Source organism: Monodelphis domestica, chromosome 6 (assembly GCF_027887165.1).
Source record: "Monodelphis domestica isolate mMonDom1 chromosome 6, mMonDom1.pri, whole genome shotgun sequence".
NCBI classification, from domain to species: domain Eukaryota; kingdom Metazoa; phylum Chordata; class Mammalia; order Didelphimorphia; family Didelphidae; genus Monodelphis; species Monodelphis domestica.
In genome coordinates this window covers 26883951-26902232 of record NC_077232.1, presented here as the reverse complement: position 1 = coordinate 26902232, position 18282 = coordinate 26883951, and the positions used below count along the sequence as shown (strand labels likewise).

The window sequence follows — 18282 nt, the reverse complement described above, 5'->3', positions numbered from 1 at the left end:
ACGCCAATGTACCTGAGGGTATGAAGCATCAAGAACATCATTAGTCTGGGGTCATATGTGAAGTCAATGCCATTTTTTACTAATGCTTCTTTTCTGAAGTTCTAGCTCAATGATGCACTGGATGTGTTTGTGTGGTGAAATAAATGCAGTCAAAAATTTAAAATTACTCTTTTAATGTATGAAAGATCATAGAACCATTGCTCTATTCTTGGGAGAGACTCCAGAGGCCATCTAGTTGACTCCCTCAATTTCACATGAAGAAACTGAGCCCCAGAGGGTGATTCTCTCAAAGTCATATAGGAAGCCTGTGGAAAAGTGGTATCTTAGTCCTTTATAATTCCTTCTGGAAAATTTCCACTGTGGGAAATAAGCATGTCTCCAAAAATGAAAAAAAAAGAGATAACAATCCCTCTATAAATTAGTAGGGAGATATCTGAGGTCCAAAAGGGTTAAGTGATTGATAAAGGTAACACAGTTAGTAATATGAGCAGGATTTAAACATAGGTCTTTCTGTATCTTATGCTAAATTGCCTCTTTCCAAAATGAATAAGCAAGGAAAAAGGAGATATCTGATTGACTTTCTTCTTTTAAAACCCTGCTGTCTGTCTTGGAATTGGTACTAAGTATCAATTCTAAAACAGAAGAATGGTAGGGGTGAGGCAGTTGGGATTAAGTGACTTGCCAAGGGTTACCTGTGTGGGAAGTATCTGAGGCCAGATTGGAACTCAAGTCCTCTTGACTGTAGGCCTGGTGCTCTATCCATTGTGCTACCTTGTTGGCCCTTGATTCACTTTTTGTAGGGGAAACAGTATCTCTTGGAGAAAGGAGTAGTAATTAATTAATTGACTGAAGAAGCACTATCAATAGGAAAGGTACTCAGAATTAGCTTTTATTTCTCACTGATACATTTTGATGTCATAGAAAGAGCAAAGGACTAAGAGTCAAGCAATTTGAGTTCAAATATTAGCCCTGCAATGCACTTAGGTGACTCTGGATATTTCCCTTTCCTTTCCTGCGTCTCGGTTTCTTCACCTGTAAAATGAGGTCAGGCTAAAGAATCTCTGAAGTTCCTTCCAGCTCTGACATTATATAAGATTTTATTCCTTGGCCACACTTAGCCTCAGGAGGGAAGGTGGAAAGAGGTTCCATGACAGTTTCCATGGAAACAAATTCAAACATGGAGGTGACTGAGCAGTGCTTTTCATCAACTTAATTTTGTCACCACCATAGTAACTCTTCACCTCATTTCCCTCACTCCTGTCACTGCCCAGCATAGCTGATCCTTTATAAATGTATCTGATAAACTCAGAAATTGTTAGCTCTAAAAGGGATTTTAGAACACAGATCACAGAACACTCCAGGTAGAAGACACTATAGAACACAGAATACAGAGATAAAAAAACTTAGCTGGGAGGTGAAGCCCTGGATAAGTGATGAATTAGAATCCATTTGCCCTGAAGGAGTTTAACTCACCCAGACTAGATCTAATGCATCCTAAGTCTAGAGAAAATAATCCATCAATAAGCATTTAGTAAATGATTGCTATGTGCCAAGCACTGTGTTAAATTCTGAGAATCTAGACAAAAATAGTCCCCGACACATAAGAGGTTATATCCTAGTTGGGGAGACAACATGTACTTAAATTTGTATATGCAAGCTATGTCCAGATTAGAAAGAAGGTAATCTGAGGGGAGAAGGCTTAAGCAGCAGCAGCAGCAGCAGCAGGGGGAAGTGGGAGTCTTCCTGCCTGAATTGGTATTTGAGAAGTGGCAGGTCTGATGTGATTACTAAGTGACTATTGGTGATCTTCCAAAGACCAAATGAGATCAGGAATGTAAAATTAGTCATGAATCTGACAATAAGCACAGAGCATCTACAATGTGCTATGCAATGTGCTTTGAAAAACTTTAAGCATGATATAAATTGCATCTATTATTGTTACTGTCATTATTATTTTAGAAAATGGGAGATGTGTGATAGGACTGGAGAAGGGCAAATGTCCAAATTCTCATTAAAGAGTGATTGGAGTGTAATCAGAAAAAACATTAACAAGCAAATTCGACTTTCATTTCTGGAATAATTTTCAAAGATATGATTAAGGGGAAGTTTTCTTTAAGCATTTAGAAGAGGAAAGAGCAATTGCCAAATATCAGCATGTTTTCTGCAGGAACAGGGCATACCACATTCCTTTTCATTCCTTTTCCTCACAGTATTACCAGACTAACCTTAATCAGAGGGCTGTTGTACACATAGAATACTTAGATTTTGTCAAAGCATTTAAACAATCTTTGGACAGTTTTGTGTGTGGAGAAGGAGAAGAGATATTGACTAGATGATAAAAAAGTTAACTACATTAAGAATCTTGTGAATGACCCGACCCAAAATGGAAATCATGATTTCCCCCTCAAACCCTCCCCTCTTCCTAACTTCCCTAGCCCCATTTTCCTGGTCATGTAGGCCCAAAACTTAGCTGTTATCCTCAACTTCTCCCTTATCCAATCAGTTTTCCACTCTTATTATTTCTATCATCATAAAGTGTCTCATGTATGCTCCATTCTCACCTCTGACACTGAAACCACTCTCGTACAGGACTTCATGCCAAGACTATTGCTGTAATATCCTGATTGATCTCCCAATATTCTTTCTCCAAATTCCAATCCATCTTCCACTCAGCAGTCAAACTGAAATGGGACAATTTTTGCCAAGAAGAGTTCAAGAAAATGTGGGAATTATCTTCTAGCTTTGGAAAAGCTCTCTTGTAAAGCCAGGATTAGGTTTATTCTTTTTGATCCTATAAGGCAGAAATAGGAACAATGGGTGAAAGTTGAACAGATGTAGATTTAGGCTTAATGTTTGGAAAATTTTTCCTAACAATCACAGCTGTTCAAAAATGGAATTTGTCTGCCTGGGGCAAAGGGTGGGGGAGGCATGGCATGTGCAAAATAGTAGATTTCTCTTCATCATATATGTTGTTGTGGAAGAAAACATCAAGGGGAATTCTTATTCAGGTATGATCACTGGCTCATCTCTAAGATCTAGAGACTTTGTGATTTTGTGAACATGGAGAATAAAATACAAAGGTTAGAATAACCAGAGACCATAGAATGTTATAGGTGAAAGGAAACTTATAGGGAGGATTTTATCTAGTGTGGAGCAGGAAATGACTGGGATGAGTGAAGAAATGGTATGTTTGTAATTTTATATGACAAAATTATTTTATTAATTTTACTATTTCATTATTATTATTTATTTTGTTAAACTATTATGTAATAAATAATTTTATGTAAATTTGTGTAATAATATGTAATTTTATAAAGGAAGCTAGAACATAAAATTTGAGAGCTGGAAGGAAATTTAGGATGCTGAATCTATATACTGAGTTGGAAGGATGTTTAGGGACCATTTACTCTCACATTCTCCTTTTACAGGTAAAGAAAATGACACCCAGAGAGAAGTGATTTGTTTAAAGTGTCATAGCTAACTGGTAGTGGAATGAGGACTAGACCCCAAGTTCCATAGCTCCTAGGTCAGTGCTCTTCATAATATAGTTATATTTCCTCTTGTCTCTCAATTTTTGGCAATTTCAGGTTCAGAACCCCAAAGCAAGAGAGCTGAGATACTCCTTGATTTCATGGCAGACAGATTCATTGATACAAAACATACTTTGGAAGACAGGATTCTTTTGCCCACAAAGTGAATCCCGATAAAGAAACCTCTAGTTATCGAAGTCACTTTTCACTCTTCTTCAAAGTCATAGAATGAACTGCTTGATAAAATCTCAACTGACACAATGGTTTTCTTAGATCCTTGGCTAATGAACTCGGAATGTATTTGTCAAAGTTCATGCCTTCTCTCTGGCCATTATCTCCAATTTTCACTGTATGTGTATCTTGTATGCACACAGCTATTTCCATGTTGCCCATTAGACTGTGTACTTGAGTGAAGGGACTGCTTCTTATCTTTCTTTGTATCCCAGTGCTCAGAAATAGTTACATATGTACTGAAATACATGTTTCTTTGCCTTCAGGACCATGGACAGGTGGTGTATAGCAGCCCACACTTGCGACCTTGGAATGTACTCCCCATTCTTTCCTACTTTCTGAATAGACCTGATCCCTAGAACTCCACCTCGTCTATTAATATTTATTACCTACCATAACACAGTAGTTGCCTGGATTCATAATTTCCTGTTTCTGCTCCTGAATCTTTAATCTTTTCCTGACTCCTTAATATGGGTGTTCCCCAAGAGTTTGCTCTCAGCTTTCCCTGCTTTTCTGTCTCTCTCCACATTCTTTCTCTCTCAACAACCCCACCTATTCCCATGGTATGAACTACCACTTTAATGTGATTTACTTCCAAATTTGTATCTGTGCCCCTGAGTTTGAGACTCATATTTCCAGTTGCCTTGAAGGCAGCTCATTTTGTAATATTACTTTATAATTGATATGGATAATTTTGCAAACATACACAAAATAAGCATACATTTCCAGATCCAAATAAAATTCATATAATATGACAAATTATCCTAGAAGTTATATCAATTGCCAGAATCACAGAATTTCAGAACTATAAGATCATTTAGTCCAACTCATGTTTTAAAGATAGTGAACAAGGGAACTAGACTCATGTCCCTAGAAAGAATTCCTTTCTCATCCCCACTGAGCTCACTTCAAAATTCATGTCAAGTGCCACATTCTCCTTCGGAAAATACTTCCTGGTTCCCCTATTTTTAGTTCTCCTTGTCTCTTTACATTATCTTTTATTTGTTTATAACTCAAATTTCCATAGTTCTTTAACTTTTGAAAAGCACTTTTCTCTCAACAACTATATAAGTTTAATAGAGCATTTCACCAATTTTAATGATGAATTCCTCCCCCTTTAAGGTTTAAAAAGTTTAAATGGCTTGGTAAATGTTTGAAATAACATTTGAACTTCAGCCTTCTATCTCCAACTCCAGTATTCTATCTGCTATGCCATTTTATAAGAAAGAAGGATTGGAGGGGAGAGAAAGTGAAAATAGAAAGACCCATTAGATAACATAAATAGTAGTTCAGGTTGATGATAATGACAACCTTATTAAGGTGATTGTAGTGAGAATATTGGGCAGGGGAAGTATGTAAGAGATATTAAGGATGTGAAGCCAATGGAACTGGGTAAATGATTGGATTGAGAGACAAGGGCAAGAATCAAAGATAACACCCAAGTTTCTGATCTACAAAATGAGCTGGAGGATGGTACCACTGAAAAACCTAATGCAGTCAGTCAAGCAACAAGCATCTGTTAATCTACTATATTCAAGGAAAGATGGAAGGAAGCACTGACTTGGGATGGAAGAAAGAAGAAAAGAAAAAGCAGAAACAACTTATTTTTGGACAAATCAAGTTTGAGGAAATAGCAGGACATCAAGGTAGAGTTGCATTTTAGGCAGCTGGAAATATGAGTCTGAAATCCAGGGCAAAGGTATAGATTTGGAAATAATCCACATTAAAGTAATAGTTGAAACCAGGAGTATAAGTGAGGTTGTTGAGAGAGAAATAATGTGGAGAGAAGCAGAGGGTGGGAGAAGTCAAGAGCAAACTCATAGGGAACACCCATATTAAGGAGTCAGGAGAAGATTGAGGATCTAGCAGTGGAAACAGGAAATATTATTTAAAGAAGTGGGAAGAAAACCAGATTAAAATGGATTTATTTTCCCCTGCTGCTTTGTTGAGGGTGGAGTCTATAAGAGTGAAACATTGCATAAAATGTCATACTTTTTCAATGTAATTTGGTTTAGTGTCCTTTCTTTTTCATTCTGTAAAAACTCTGTCATAATGGCAGAGATATAGAGAAAATCAGATGTTGCAAAAATAAAACACAACAATAAAAAAAGGCAAATGATGTTTCTGAAATCCAATTGAGAATTTCCATAATTAAGAGTAACCAGCAATGCCACATGCTACAGAGGGATACCGGAGGATAAATAAAGAAAAAACTTAGAGATTTATTGGTTACAGGACAATTGGTAAAATTTTAAGATATGTTTCTTTAAAGTCACTGTGGAAGACTTATCTATATACGTGGTTGAAGAGTGAGGAGAAACAAAGAAGAGGCATACTGGTTAATATTTAACAATTGATCCTCCAAATGTATGCATGACACACTTTTAAATATGAATGATCTACATGATCATTTCTCCACAACTCTCTTAAATCTGGACAATTGACAAAACAGTCAACCAAGCCTTGATTGGCAGTGTTTGTCAATTTCTGAAGACTAAAAGCTCCCAAGGAAAATTTTACAACTGGCTTTCTGGAGCTGATTTGAGAGCTCCAGCATTTCCCTAGAGTGGAGATAGAGCTTTAAAGACATTTAGCAGTGAAAGATAGGAAAAAAGATAGTAATAAAAAAGATAATAAAATAAAAAAGGGAAAAAATAATAAAAAAGAAAATAAGATAATAATAAAGATAGGAAAAAAGGTAATAATAAAAAATAAAAATAATAAAAAGCAAAAAATAAAAAAAATAAAAATAAAGAAAATAATAAAGTGGGGTAGGGAGCTCTGAGCTTTGATTATTTATTCGTTTATTCAAGGAGACATTAGTGATGGAAAGACTGACTGATGGGAGGTAGGTAGAGGATGCAGGAAATAATGACTGGAGCAATATCTTGGAATAGGCAGGAGGGAATGTGATCAAAGTCACAAAGAGAGGGGTTAGGATTAAGGAATAGAAGTGATAGTACTTCTTGCAGGTTGGGATGCAAAGAAAAGATGATGTATAATAATATAGGAAAGTGACAAGAAAGGGGAGTGGGTGGGAAGAAAGAACTCATGTTAACATCCCTCTTCTTACTAAAGTAGGAGGCTAAATCATTCATGATATATGTATAGTGGGGACAAATGAACTTGAGATACAGGAAAAGACTTACAGACTTTCTTTAGGGACTGAGATATGAGGTCAATTGGGTTCAGTGAGAAGTCGAGTGACATCATAGAGAGTGAGCTAGCTTCAGCATCAGGAAGACCTTGGTTCAAGTCTCATATCTGACATATCCTGACTATAACCCTGAGAAAATGAACTTCTCATTAACCCCAGACAACATGCTAAGATGATAATTTACAGGTTCTAATATGTAGGTTTACTTTAAAAAAGAGATTGAATTGGGGTACAAAGTAGAAGAATCCTTGGTCAACAAGTGAAAAATTGACTAAGGCTCTGCATTTGGAATCAGGAAGATCAGGTTCCAATACCACCTTTATATTTCCTTTTACCTTCCTGTGTGACTGAGCAAATCATTTTATCTCCCCTCACCCTTTTTTTAAAATATATAAGATATGTATAATAATAACAGCAGACATGAAGATCAAATGGGATCATGTATTTCATGTACTTTGTGGACCTTAAATATTATATGATTGGCCTCTGATAATAATGATGGTCAGTGTGATGTAGAGGAAAGAGAGTCAGTCTTGTGCTAGGAAGGCTTCTGTTCAAATCCTTCATTTGACACACTGGCTGCAGAACCTCCTAATAAGTCCCATCCTCTCAGAGATCTGGGCAACTAGTTTTCTAAAAGTATAAAAAGCATAGAAAGTATCAGCCTTCACTGATAGTTTCCTATCTTTATGAATATTCCTGAAATCACTGAAATCCCAGGCCCAGTCATTTTTCTAAGCTCATTATTGTCAACAATTATTGGGAAAAAAGCATCTAGGAGGCAAGGGGGATAGAGTTTGGGGAAAGGAGTCATGAAGACCTAACTTCAAATATGGCATCGGACATTTACTAGCTGTGTGACCCCGGGCAAATCACTTAACTTGTATTTGCCCCAGTTTCCTTTTCAGTAAAATGAATTAGAGAAGGAAATGGTGAACCATTCCAGGATCTTTGCCAAAAAAAATAAAGCCCTGAATGAAGTGAGGGAAGAGACTGAACAACAAATGATTTTCAGAAATAGAGGGAAGGCTGTGAAGGTTGGTCCCTTTTTCTGGATCAGTTCACTTGGGCCAAGTATGGTCTAGCATATGTGCATTCATGCATTAGTAAGAGGCTAAATGCAACAGAGAATGATGGAGGTTCAAAGACATTAACTTACTGGAAAAATTTCAATTGTCTTTAAGGTGTTTCTGGTTCTTATTCATCTCCTACCTTTTACATCCCTGTATTTTCTTCTACTTTAAATGGCATCAGCTGCATGTTGGTGCACCCAGTGTTGGTGGCTCAGGAAAAGCAGTCTCCCAGTAAAAAAAAATCTTTCCTTTTCTGTCTCCAATTTAGGAAATCTAATTCTGCTGAGGACAGAGACTAGAAAGCATTAGTGAGAAAGCAAGAGAAGTTCTCTGAGACTTATATTACTATATCCTTAATAGGGTCCCATATCAGATTGATTAAAACTATCGGAGGGCCCACAAGTCAGCTCCCTCTTGCTCTGAGGTCAGCAGGCATATTGAATAGTGATTCCCTTCAAACTAAAGTGCTATGCCTTGGGCCAGAGAGACCAGTCCCTGGATCCCCAGGTGACTCTGGAGCGACTGGAAATGCATTGTCCCTGCCACCACTGACCAAAGTAATGAGTTCCCAAGAGTTTTTATATCTGGAAGCTCTGGGCTAAGAAACAGCTCAGTTTTCACTGCACTGGTCAGGTGCAAAAGCCCACTGGGAAGAGGATTGCCAAGTGTCTACTCTAGAGTTTTGGGGCACTTAGAAACCCAGTTAGCCTGCATGTTCTGTTTGGCCCACTTTGCAATTAACGACATTATTGTCCATTATCTAAGCAGGTTCCTTTCTTACACTTTGAGTCCAAATTTAATGAAAAGGGTAAATCACTCCATCAATTCAAATAAACAAAGATTTATGAAGCATTTACCATGTGTCTGGCAGTGTCCAAGGGTTTGAGAATACAAGAAGTGTAGTCGAGGATTACCTCCTCTTTTCTTTATTTGTATTTGCTTAAGATAAAGTTGTGGATTTGCTTGTCTTTGCTTCAGACAAAGATGAGGATTAATCTTTACCCATCCTGGGACCAAGGATGGAACAGTAAACATGAAGGAAGCAGGATAACACTTATGAAAGGCAATTTATGATTAGGTGGGCGCTTATCCCTTCTCTGCCCCTCTTCCCCTTGTTTGTATTTGTAATAAACAAAGGATGTGGGTTAACCTTTGAACACCTGCCTATCCCTGGACCAAGATTAGGGTTTCTGGAATGAAGAATCATAAATTCCTGTGGGTTTTGTCTAAGTAGTCTTTGCCTATAAAAGTTCTGTGTGAAGCAAATAAAATTGGCACTCTTTCTCTCTTTTCATATAGTGTCCATCTCTTCTTTTGTTACTCTTCATTTTTTGTTACCCCAAACAGGATGTCACAGGACTGGCCGACCCTGTGGATGAGTCTTGTAAGCCATAGAGTCTTACAAAGAAGAGGAAAAAGAAAAGTTTCTGCCTTCAAGAAGTTTTCATTCTCTTAGGGGTTATGGCATATAGACAGGCAAAATGTTAAATATATACGAACGTATAAAACTAATTTCACTATTTAGAAAGCTCTAATTAGTGGGGATGAGGGGATCAGGAAAAGCCTCAGGTAAAAGGTAGAACTTGAGCTATGATGTGAAAGAAGCTAATATTCTACAAGGTAGAAATGAGGTCAGACAGTCAAGAAATGGAAGGACAGCCTTTGCAGGAGATGGGAGGTTGAATTCTATCCTCCTCCATCTGAATATAAGCTCCTTAAGAGTAGTGATTGTTTCCTTGTATCCTCAGTGCCTACCACATACTTTTATTTTTAATGTGTTTGTTGAATGACTAATGGGGTGTCAGGTATGGAGAACCACCCTAAAATATTTGAATGGAATATATAATGTGTAAAAGGGAGAAATAAGAAACAAAATGGGAAAGGAAGGTAGAAGGCAGATTGTGGATAACTTTAAATAAAAAATGAGCATTCTGTATTTTACCCTAGAAGCACTTGGGAGCCACTGTAGATTTTTGAGTAAGGAAGTGACTTGGTAAGATCTGCATTTTTAAATTATATATTTGATAGTTAAATGGGAAAAGGAAAGATTGGAGAGACCCAAAGGAATTAGGAAGCTAAAAAAATCTCTAGGTAATGGAGATGGGAGACTGAAGTAGGGGGTAACAATATGAGGGTAGACATATGAAGTGGTGCAGGAAACATTGTGAACCAAAGATCAATCATACTTGCTATTAATAGGATATGACATGTAAGAAGATCAAGTTAGGAAGTCGAATGTAATACTAAGGCTGGGGACTGGAGCTACTGAAGGATGGTGATACCCTTAAAAGAAACAGGGAAGCTGGGCCAAGGAGTGAGGTTGGATAAGGGGTATAGTAGCCTGCCTACTGATCAAGGTACTGGGAGCTAGAGGAGATATGAAGCTTAAACAAGATATCGTCTCATTGTCTAGTAGTGATAGCACAAAATACAAATAACTAGAATATTCAATAATATATGATAAAAATTCGAGAGGTAAAAAGAATATGGAGTGCTTTATGAAGTAAGTTTAAGCTTAAAAACTTCCAAATAGGGGCAGATCCAAAAGGATGGAGAAAATGCAAAGGTTTGCCTGAGCTTCCCCAAATTCCCATCCAAACAACTTTAAAATAATGCCTCAAAATGAATTCTAGAGCAGCAGAAACCATAAAAGGATGGGGTGAACAACTTTCTAGCCCAAAACAACTTAGAAGTTTGACATATCTCATTTAATCATCTCTCCATCCACCCATCCACCTACTCATTTACCCATCAATACAATGATCACTCCAATAGTCCATCCATCCACCCACCCACCCATCCATCCATCTATCCATGTGAAAAGGTCTAAGCTGGTAGAAGTGAGGTGCCTCAGTGAAATGTCTAAATATGTGAGGTCCTGGGTTCAAATCTGTCCTCAGACACTTCTTAGCTATGTAACTCTGGGCAAGCCATTTGATCCTCATTGCCTAGGTCTTATACTCTTTTCCCTTGGAACAAATACTTAGTATTGATTCTAAAATGGAAGGTAAAGGTTTAAAAAAGAAAAGGGAAGGCCCACGCTTTTATTTTTATTTAAAAAATAACCTCTAGTTATTGATAATTTACATGCTGAGAATTTATACAATTATTAAACAGAGGTTGAGGTTAATATTTAAAGTTGTGACCATTGCCACCATCTTATTCTATACTGTGCAAAAATGAAGAATTTAAATATTAATCTAATATTGATTTTGAATAGTGTGATAATATACTTCCTTTTAATCCCCCAACATCATTAAAATAACTTGCTTAAGGAAATGCTAATAAAGATATTGGGGAGGAAGAGATGGGAGCATGTAAGATATCAGACTATTCTCTATAGATTCTCCACAGAATCTTCTTTTTGCATCTAACAACCATTTTGTGCAATTATTGGTTTTCCCACTTTTCCCTCCAAAAAGAACAATTGATGTATGTGATTTCTCAGTTTGAAAAATGCTTTATGTATATCTCATTTGAGTATCACTATACCTTTAAGACTTGGGTATTACAGACTTTACTACCTCCAAATTCTCCAGAGGAGTCAGCAAATTTTAGTTGGTAAAGATCTCGTATTAAGCCCCCAAAGACTGTGGTTCGAGTACTGCCTCTGACACACACTGGTTGTATGACCTTGGGCAAGTTACAGAACCTTCCAGTGCCCTAAGCAGCTCTCTAATTGTACGAATTGTAGTGAAGGGCCAGTAGTCTAATGTTAGAGGGAGTTTCTTTAGCTTAGAGCCCTCTCTACCAGCAAAATCACCGGTGCTGCTATATTCCTTTTTAGCTTCATTTTACAGATGAAGAAGCTGTGGAGCTCATAGACAAAATGTTTTATTTATGATCTTAATTGACTGTCATAATATGGTCAAATACAGAAAAAAGGATGTCCTTCTTTCCCCTCTCCCACGCATCTGTCTCTTCCTTTCCCTTGCTAATATGTAGTTAGGAGAAGTTCACATTCAGGGTTGCAGTGCTTGGAATCTTCTCTTCTTCTCCATTCTGTCTCTCTTCCATATAGAAAACATGGGCTTCTACTTGATTTTTCAGGGCCAGTTATGGGCATTTATGAGACAAATGGTCTATTTTTCATTATACTTAGAGGAGCAAGTATCTAGGGAAAGTCTACATAGATTGTTTCACTAGTTTAGAGGACTTAGCCTATGGCTAGGCTTGGGATACCAGTCTACTTTGTATATCAGGTCCTGATTCTAGATCTGTGCTCTACTCCATACTTTCCAAGCTTATATGAAATCTCTAGTGGATTATCCTGTGGTTCCCTTAAACCTACCTTGTCTAAAATGCAACTGATTACCTTCCCCTTGCCCCTGAGGTAACTCCCTTTCTCTATTCTATTGAATAACTTTTAATCAAAGATCTTATTTGGCCCAATCCACTCATTAAAAAAATTTCTTTATCTAAAAAATAGGCAGCTAGGTAGAATAATGGATAGGGTGCCAGGTTGGGAGTTAGGAAGACCTAAGTTCCCATCTAATCTCAGTCTCTTGCTCTCTGCATGACCTTGGGAAAGTCACTTAACAGTTGTCTCATTTTCTTCATCTGCAAAATGAGTTGGTGGAGAACAAAATGGCAAACCACTCCAGTATCTTGGCCAAGAAAACAAATGGGGGTGCTGAAGAGTTAGACAGGACTCAAAATGACTGACGAATAATATCTGTAAAATGAAGAAGTCAAACTAAATGATCTATAGCTTTTGTTTAAGGTTTCCATTGAAAGCAGTTCTACCTTCTCCTGAGGGCAATGATGGTGAACATTTTAGAGATGGAGTGTAGGGCCCCACCTTCCCCATACCTTGTGCCACACCTGCCTCCCCCCCCAGCCCGAGATAGTGTGCCATGCCCCTCATCCCTACCAAGTTCTGGAATTACTGTAAATTTCAAAACTATTTCACCCTATTCAGACCATTCTTTAGAAGACTGGATTTAGCTATTTCCTGATCAATAACAATAGAGATATTTGGAATAACAGAATCAGGTCTTGGAAACTACATTTTCCACCCTACTCAGTGTAACAAGATTAGGAAGGACTGCAGCAAACTCAAGATTTAATTATTTGAGAATATGACCTTCAACAGACATGTGCAAAAAAAGGACAGACCTCTGGGCAGTCCTAAGTCAAGCCTGAGCCACCATTGGCACATGTGAGATGCAGTAAGTGAGGTAGAGAACATCCTCTGGAGTTCTCGGGACTTCCTGTGCAGAGGGCTAGAGTCGGTTGGAGGCTGGAGCTTGAGGTTGGAGGAGCCCCGCAGACTGATTTCCTTCAGATTGGTCACATGAGCGATAAGGACTGACCCCTTTCCCTGCCTTGGCTGTCCAAGGCCTTAATGCCCATGTTGGCTCAGCCTAAGCCAGAGTGGTTCTGAATTAAACTCCTTTCCTTCTCTCCTTCTTTCCTTCTCTCCCTCTCTCTCTCTCCCTCTAATATTTTCTTCTTCCTGTTGTAATTAAATCACCATAAAATTTGGCAGCTGACTTGGGTATTTTATTATTTGGGATTTCCATAGGCGACCATTTAAATTTAGATTTTTTTCAGTCTCAACTATAATTTTAACTGTTACAGTACCCCTGCCCCCTTATCCCACAAAGAGGAGGGAGAAAACACTCCCATCGGGCTGCTGTGTGGCTGAAGTGAGGAATGTCCTCAGCAAGTGTAGAGAAGGGGAGGGGAGTGGCCCAAGTACTCTGCTCCCCTCCAGTTCTGCCACTTGTGATCCTCCCACATTATTCCTGGGGTGCTCTCATTGGTCTGCTGGGTGGAGGGGCAGGGAATGTGAAAAAATATCATCAGGCATAATGGAGAAGGGGAGAGAAGCAGCTCCACTGAAGTCCCTCTGCCTTTCTTGTAATGAACTGGGGGATGGGGGACAGCTGTGTGCCAACAGACAGTGCTCTGCATGCCATCTTTGACACCAGTGCCATAGCTTCACCATCTCTGCCTTAGGAAGACCATTTCATTTTTAAGCAGCTCTATCTTTTAAAAAGTTTTCCCTTTATTTTAAGTCCAAATGCATACCTTTTATGCTTTGTATTCTGTGTATTGCCTATGTCAAAGGACAAACAAAACAAATTAAATCCCTCTTCCATAATTCTAATTACCTGCTATAAGGAAACTGCTTTGAAACAATAACCATTAATGTAAATGGGAGCCATAGGAATTCTTATAACTAACTTGGCAAACTGATCTAGAATAAGCAGGATTCTGTAGTACCCAAAAAACAAATTCTAGAATTTCTGTCTTTAGTACTGATAAGGAAAGGGGGATCTAGGGAGGTTAAGTGATTTGCCTAACTCCATGCATACTATAAACTTGATGAATACACTCACTTTCAGATTCAGCATCCTTCTTGCTACAGTTGACCAGAACCAGGATATTGAAGAGCCCAGAGTGAAAAGTCTGATCATTCTAAGTACACAGATGCATTTAGAGGCAGATGGCAATGGTAGATAGCTAGGCAGCCTTAGCATGATGAATCTGTGGTTTCAAAGCTCCATCTCTGATACATTCTGACTGTGCAACTCTGAGAAAGTCAATCTTTCAACATCATTGTAGGAGGCAGTGTCTATAACAGTTATGATTTTCACTGGTGAAAGTACTGGTCCAGACCAAAATATCACCTTCCTAGATCTCCATCCCCCAAAACCTCAACCATAAAATATTGAGGAAGAAATTGTGATAAATCCACGAAATAAGAGGAAGACATTCTGTGTTGAGATTGTATAGTTTATTTAAAGCATTTTCCAGAAAATTATTGTTAAGAACAGCTTTCTACTGCTCTGGATAAATTCTACCTTTTCCGTTTCCTCCCACTCTGATTTGGGACAAGGAAATTCCTTGGGTCCGACATTATCCACTTCATTTCTCACTTTGTTTCAATGCCCTGACCCATAGTTTCTTCATGGCATTCTTGACTTCAGCATTTCTCAAGGAGTAGATGACTGGGTTCAGGAGTGGAGTGATCACCGTGTAGAATACAGCCACCAGTTTGTCCATAGACAAGGTGATGGAGGGCCGCATATAGATGAAAATACAGGGCCCGAAGAATAAGACAACTACAGTAATGTGTGAGGCACAGGTAGAGAGGGCCTTTTGGCATCCCTCCTTGCTGTGCCCCCTCAAGTGTAGCAGGATTATAACATAAGAGGCCATGAGAACCCCAAAACTAATCACTGAAAGGCTTCCACCATTAACCACAATGAGCTGGCCTATGAATAAAGTGTCTGTGCAGGCAAGTTCCAGCAGAGGGAGAAGGTCACAGAAATAGTGGTCAATCACATTGGGACCACAGAAGGGTAGGTGGAACATGAGGAGAATTTGGGCAATTGAGTGTAGGAAGCCACCCATCCAGGCAATCCCCAGTAGGAGGCCACACATCTGCTGGCTCATGATTGTCATGTAGTGTAAAGGTTTACATATGGCTACATATCTGTCATAGGCCATAACTGTGAGTAGGAAGATCTCAATGCCACCAAAGAAGTGGATAAAGAAGAGCTGTGTCATACAGCCCTCGAAGGAGATGACTTTCCTTTCAGAAAGTAAATCCACAATGAGTTTGGGGGATGTGGTGGAGGAATAACAAATCTCCACAAAGGACAGATGGCTGAGGAAGAAGTACATAGGGGAGCCAAGGCTTTTGCTGGCTTTGATGGTTAACACTATGAGAGAATTTCCCAGCACTATCATTACATACATGAGCAGAAATACCACAAAGCAAACTCTTTGAACTTCTTGTTTGGGAGAGAGCCCCAGGAAAATGAATTCGGTTACATTGTTGATCGGTCTCATGATTTCTAGTTAAGGGCTCAAGAGTTCTTTGAGACTTATTACTTAATAATCCAGACCTTAAATCAGAAGAATAGTCAAATGCAACCTCACCTATTACATAAAGAGTGGTCAATAGGGTAAATACAAGGCTAAATTCATCAGGTGATAACCAAAAAAAATAAAATAAATTAAATAAAAAGTCAGCTTCAGGACCATTAACAATGTAAGGTCAATGGGGTACAGATTTCAGATTTATAAGTAATCTCATTGTTGAGATAAGGATTTATCAGGAAAATACAAGAGAATAAGAAAATAAGAGGAATCAACCAGAGCTGTAGAACAGTTGAGACTTAATGTCCTCCAACCTATGGCTTTTAACTCTTTTTACCTGCTTCTCTGGATGGAATGACTGTCCTTGGGTAGTCACAAAGCACATGACTAGGATAGAGTCCTGTGAAATGATACCGAAGAAGAAATTCAGTCTTTGATATTAGTTAAGTGTCATTGTTATATTTGGAAGTCACCTTAAAGACCATTGACCTCAAGCTCTTATTTAATGACCAATAGAACCAAGGCCCAGAGAATTCCATTCAAGTATTCATTAAGGACCTACTACATATTATTAAGTATAATATATAGTTTTACATGTTATGCATAATATGATAATGCAGTATACACAAACATATATATTATATGACACTAAGGATTAAAGCTAAAGAAACAAAAATAGTTTTTGCCCTCAAGGAATTTCTTTATATCTATCTAAAAGTTGAGGAAAGGGACACTTCAGTAGACAGGAACTTATTTTCTCTCCTCTTCACTTTCTTCTCCCTTTCATGGAACAATTACAAAAAAAGAATGAAGCTCTTGTAGGGAATTTTCACAGTCAAAAACGGTCACATTGGCCATGTCCAAATATGTATGTGTCATTCTGCATCTTGAGCCCATCTGCTCCCTAACAAGAAGTAGGTAGCAGGCTTAATCTTAGACCTCTGGAATCCTGGTTTGAAATCGCATAGACCAGGGAACTCAAGACTTTCAAAGTTATTTTTCATTATAATATTGTCATTCCATAAGTAGCAGATGCTCATTTATGATGGAATTTGGAATAAAGCATATCCTCATAGAACTCCATCCAAAGTAATTTAGTTATCATGTGTTCAAGGAAGACGTCACTATTGCTCAGTCTCTTTAAGGTCATGGAACTCCAAGGCTTTCACAGAGTCAAAAGTCCCTTTGTTTTTACAGAACTTAGTATAGTTGACAGATGACTGTTACCTAAACACATAACACACAGTGCATTTTACTAGTAAAATGCTCCTGGTGAGATTGAATTCTTGGTGAAACTTTAAGAAGCCCAACCTCCTAGTAGAGGCTTAACAAATGTTTCTTGATTAATTTATTCCCAGAGCTCAATAGATACACACACATATAAACATATGCTAATAGATTTTTTGGAAAAATTTCCTCTAGCCAATTTCTCTGTCAATTTCTAAAGCCCCAGTGAGAGAAGACTCTTGGGTCTTGACTATGCAAAATACTTGGGAAAAAAATTGAGAGTGGGTCAAGCAATTAAATGTTGACCTTAATCCTAGGTACTAACTTGCTCTGTATCTTAATTTGCTAACAAAGAAGCAGCCTGGTTTACCCCACCTGGCATATCTTTTGACTCCTTGAGGATCTGGAAATTAGAACTATGTTCTTCCTCTTAGACACTCAGTCACTGGGGGTTAAGAAGAACTGTCTGATTCCAGCTATGCCTAAGAGTAAAGATTTGCTCATCTCAAGGCTAGTGTTAAAATTATGAGATATTAGAAAGCATGAAGAATCTAAGGCCCAGAGAGGTCAGTCAATAAGCATTTATTAATCACCATTCAGTCATAGTGATAAATGCTGGGATTAAAAGAAAGGAAAAAGACAGTCTTAGTTTTCAAGAAGTTCATAGTCTAATGGTTGTACAGGTAAGAAGTTGAAAAGCCAGACGTTGAATACAAGACCTGTGAATTTATAATCAGCATTCTTCTTGATCTGCTACCTAAATCACAGAATTGGAAAGTTATAAGGGACCACAGAGTTCATCTAGTACAACCCATCCCTGAAGAAGAATCCTTCCTAAAAGATACCTGACAATTCTCTGCTTAAAGACCCTTGGTGTGGTATACTCTTCTCCAACTGCCTTCCAAGGTTAACTGTTCTACTTTTGGAAGCTCTGAAGTATGTCTTTTAAACCTGGGATCCATCAACTTTCAAAAATATTTAATAATTGCATTTAATATGATGGAATCCATGTGTTTTATTTTAGTACTAATGCAGTGTATTTCATTTTATGCATTTAATTATTCTCAGGTTGGTTTCATAGACCTCTAGATTTTCTTAGAGGTCCAAGACACAGATAGAGACATGCACATCATTAAGAATCCCTTTTTAAAATATTTAAGAAGTTTTTCTTGATTTTGCACCTTCATTACTTCCCCCATCACCATTGGGCTCTTAACACAACTGATGT

At 38.1% G+C, this 18282-nt stretch overlaps 1 protein-coding gene across 1 annotated transcript; it reads right to left on the bottom strand.

Annotated features, from left to right (window-relative positions):
• Window positions 1-14867: 14867 nt before the first annotated feature.
• Window positions 14868-15822, bottom strand: LOC100018060 (olfactory receptor 4X2-like). Its single transcript, XM_001371392.3, has one exon. It carries the CDS (start codon window positions 15795-15797, stop codon window positions 14868-14870), a length of 930 nt encoding a protein of 309 aa, XP_001371429.3. The 5' UTR covers window positions 15798-15822.
• Between the last annotated feature and the right edge of the window lie 2460 nt (window positions 15823-18282).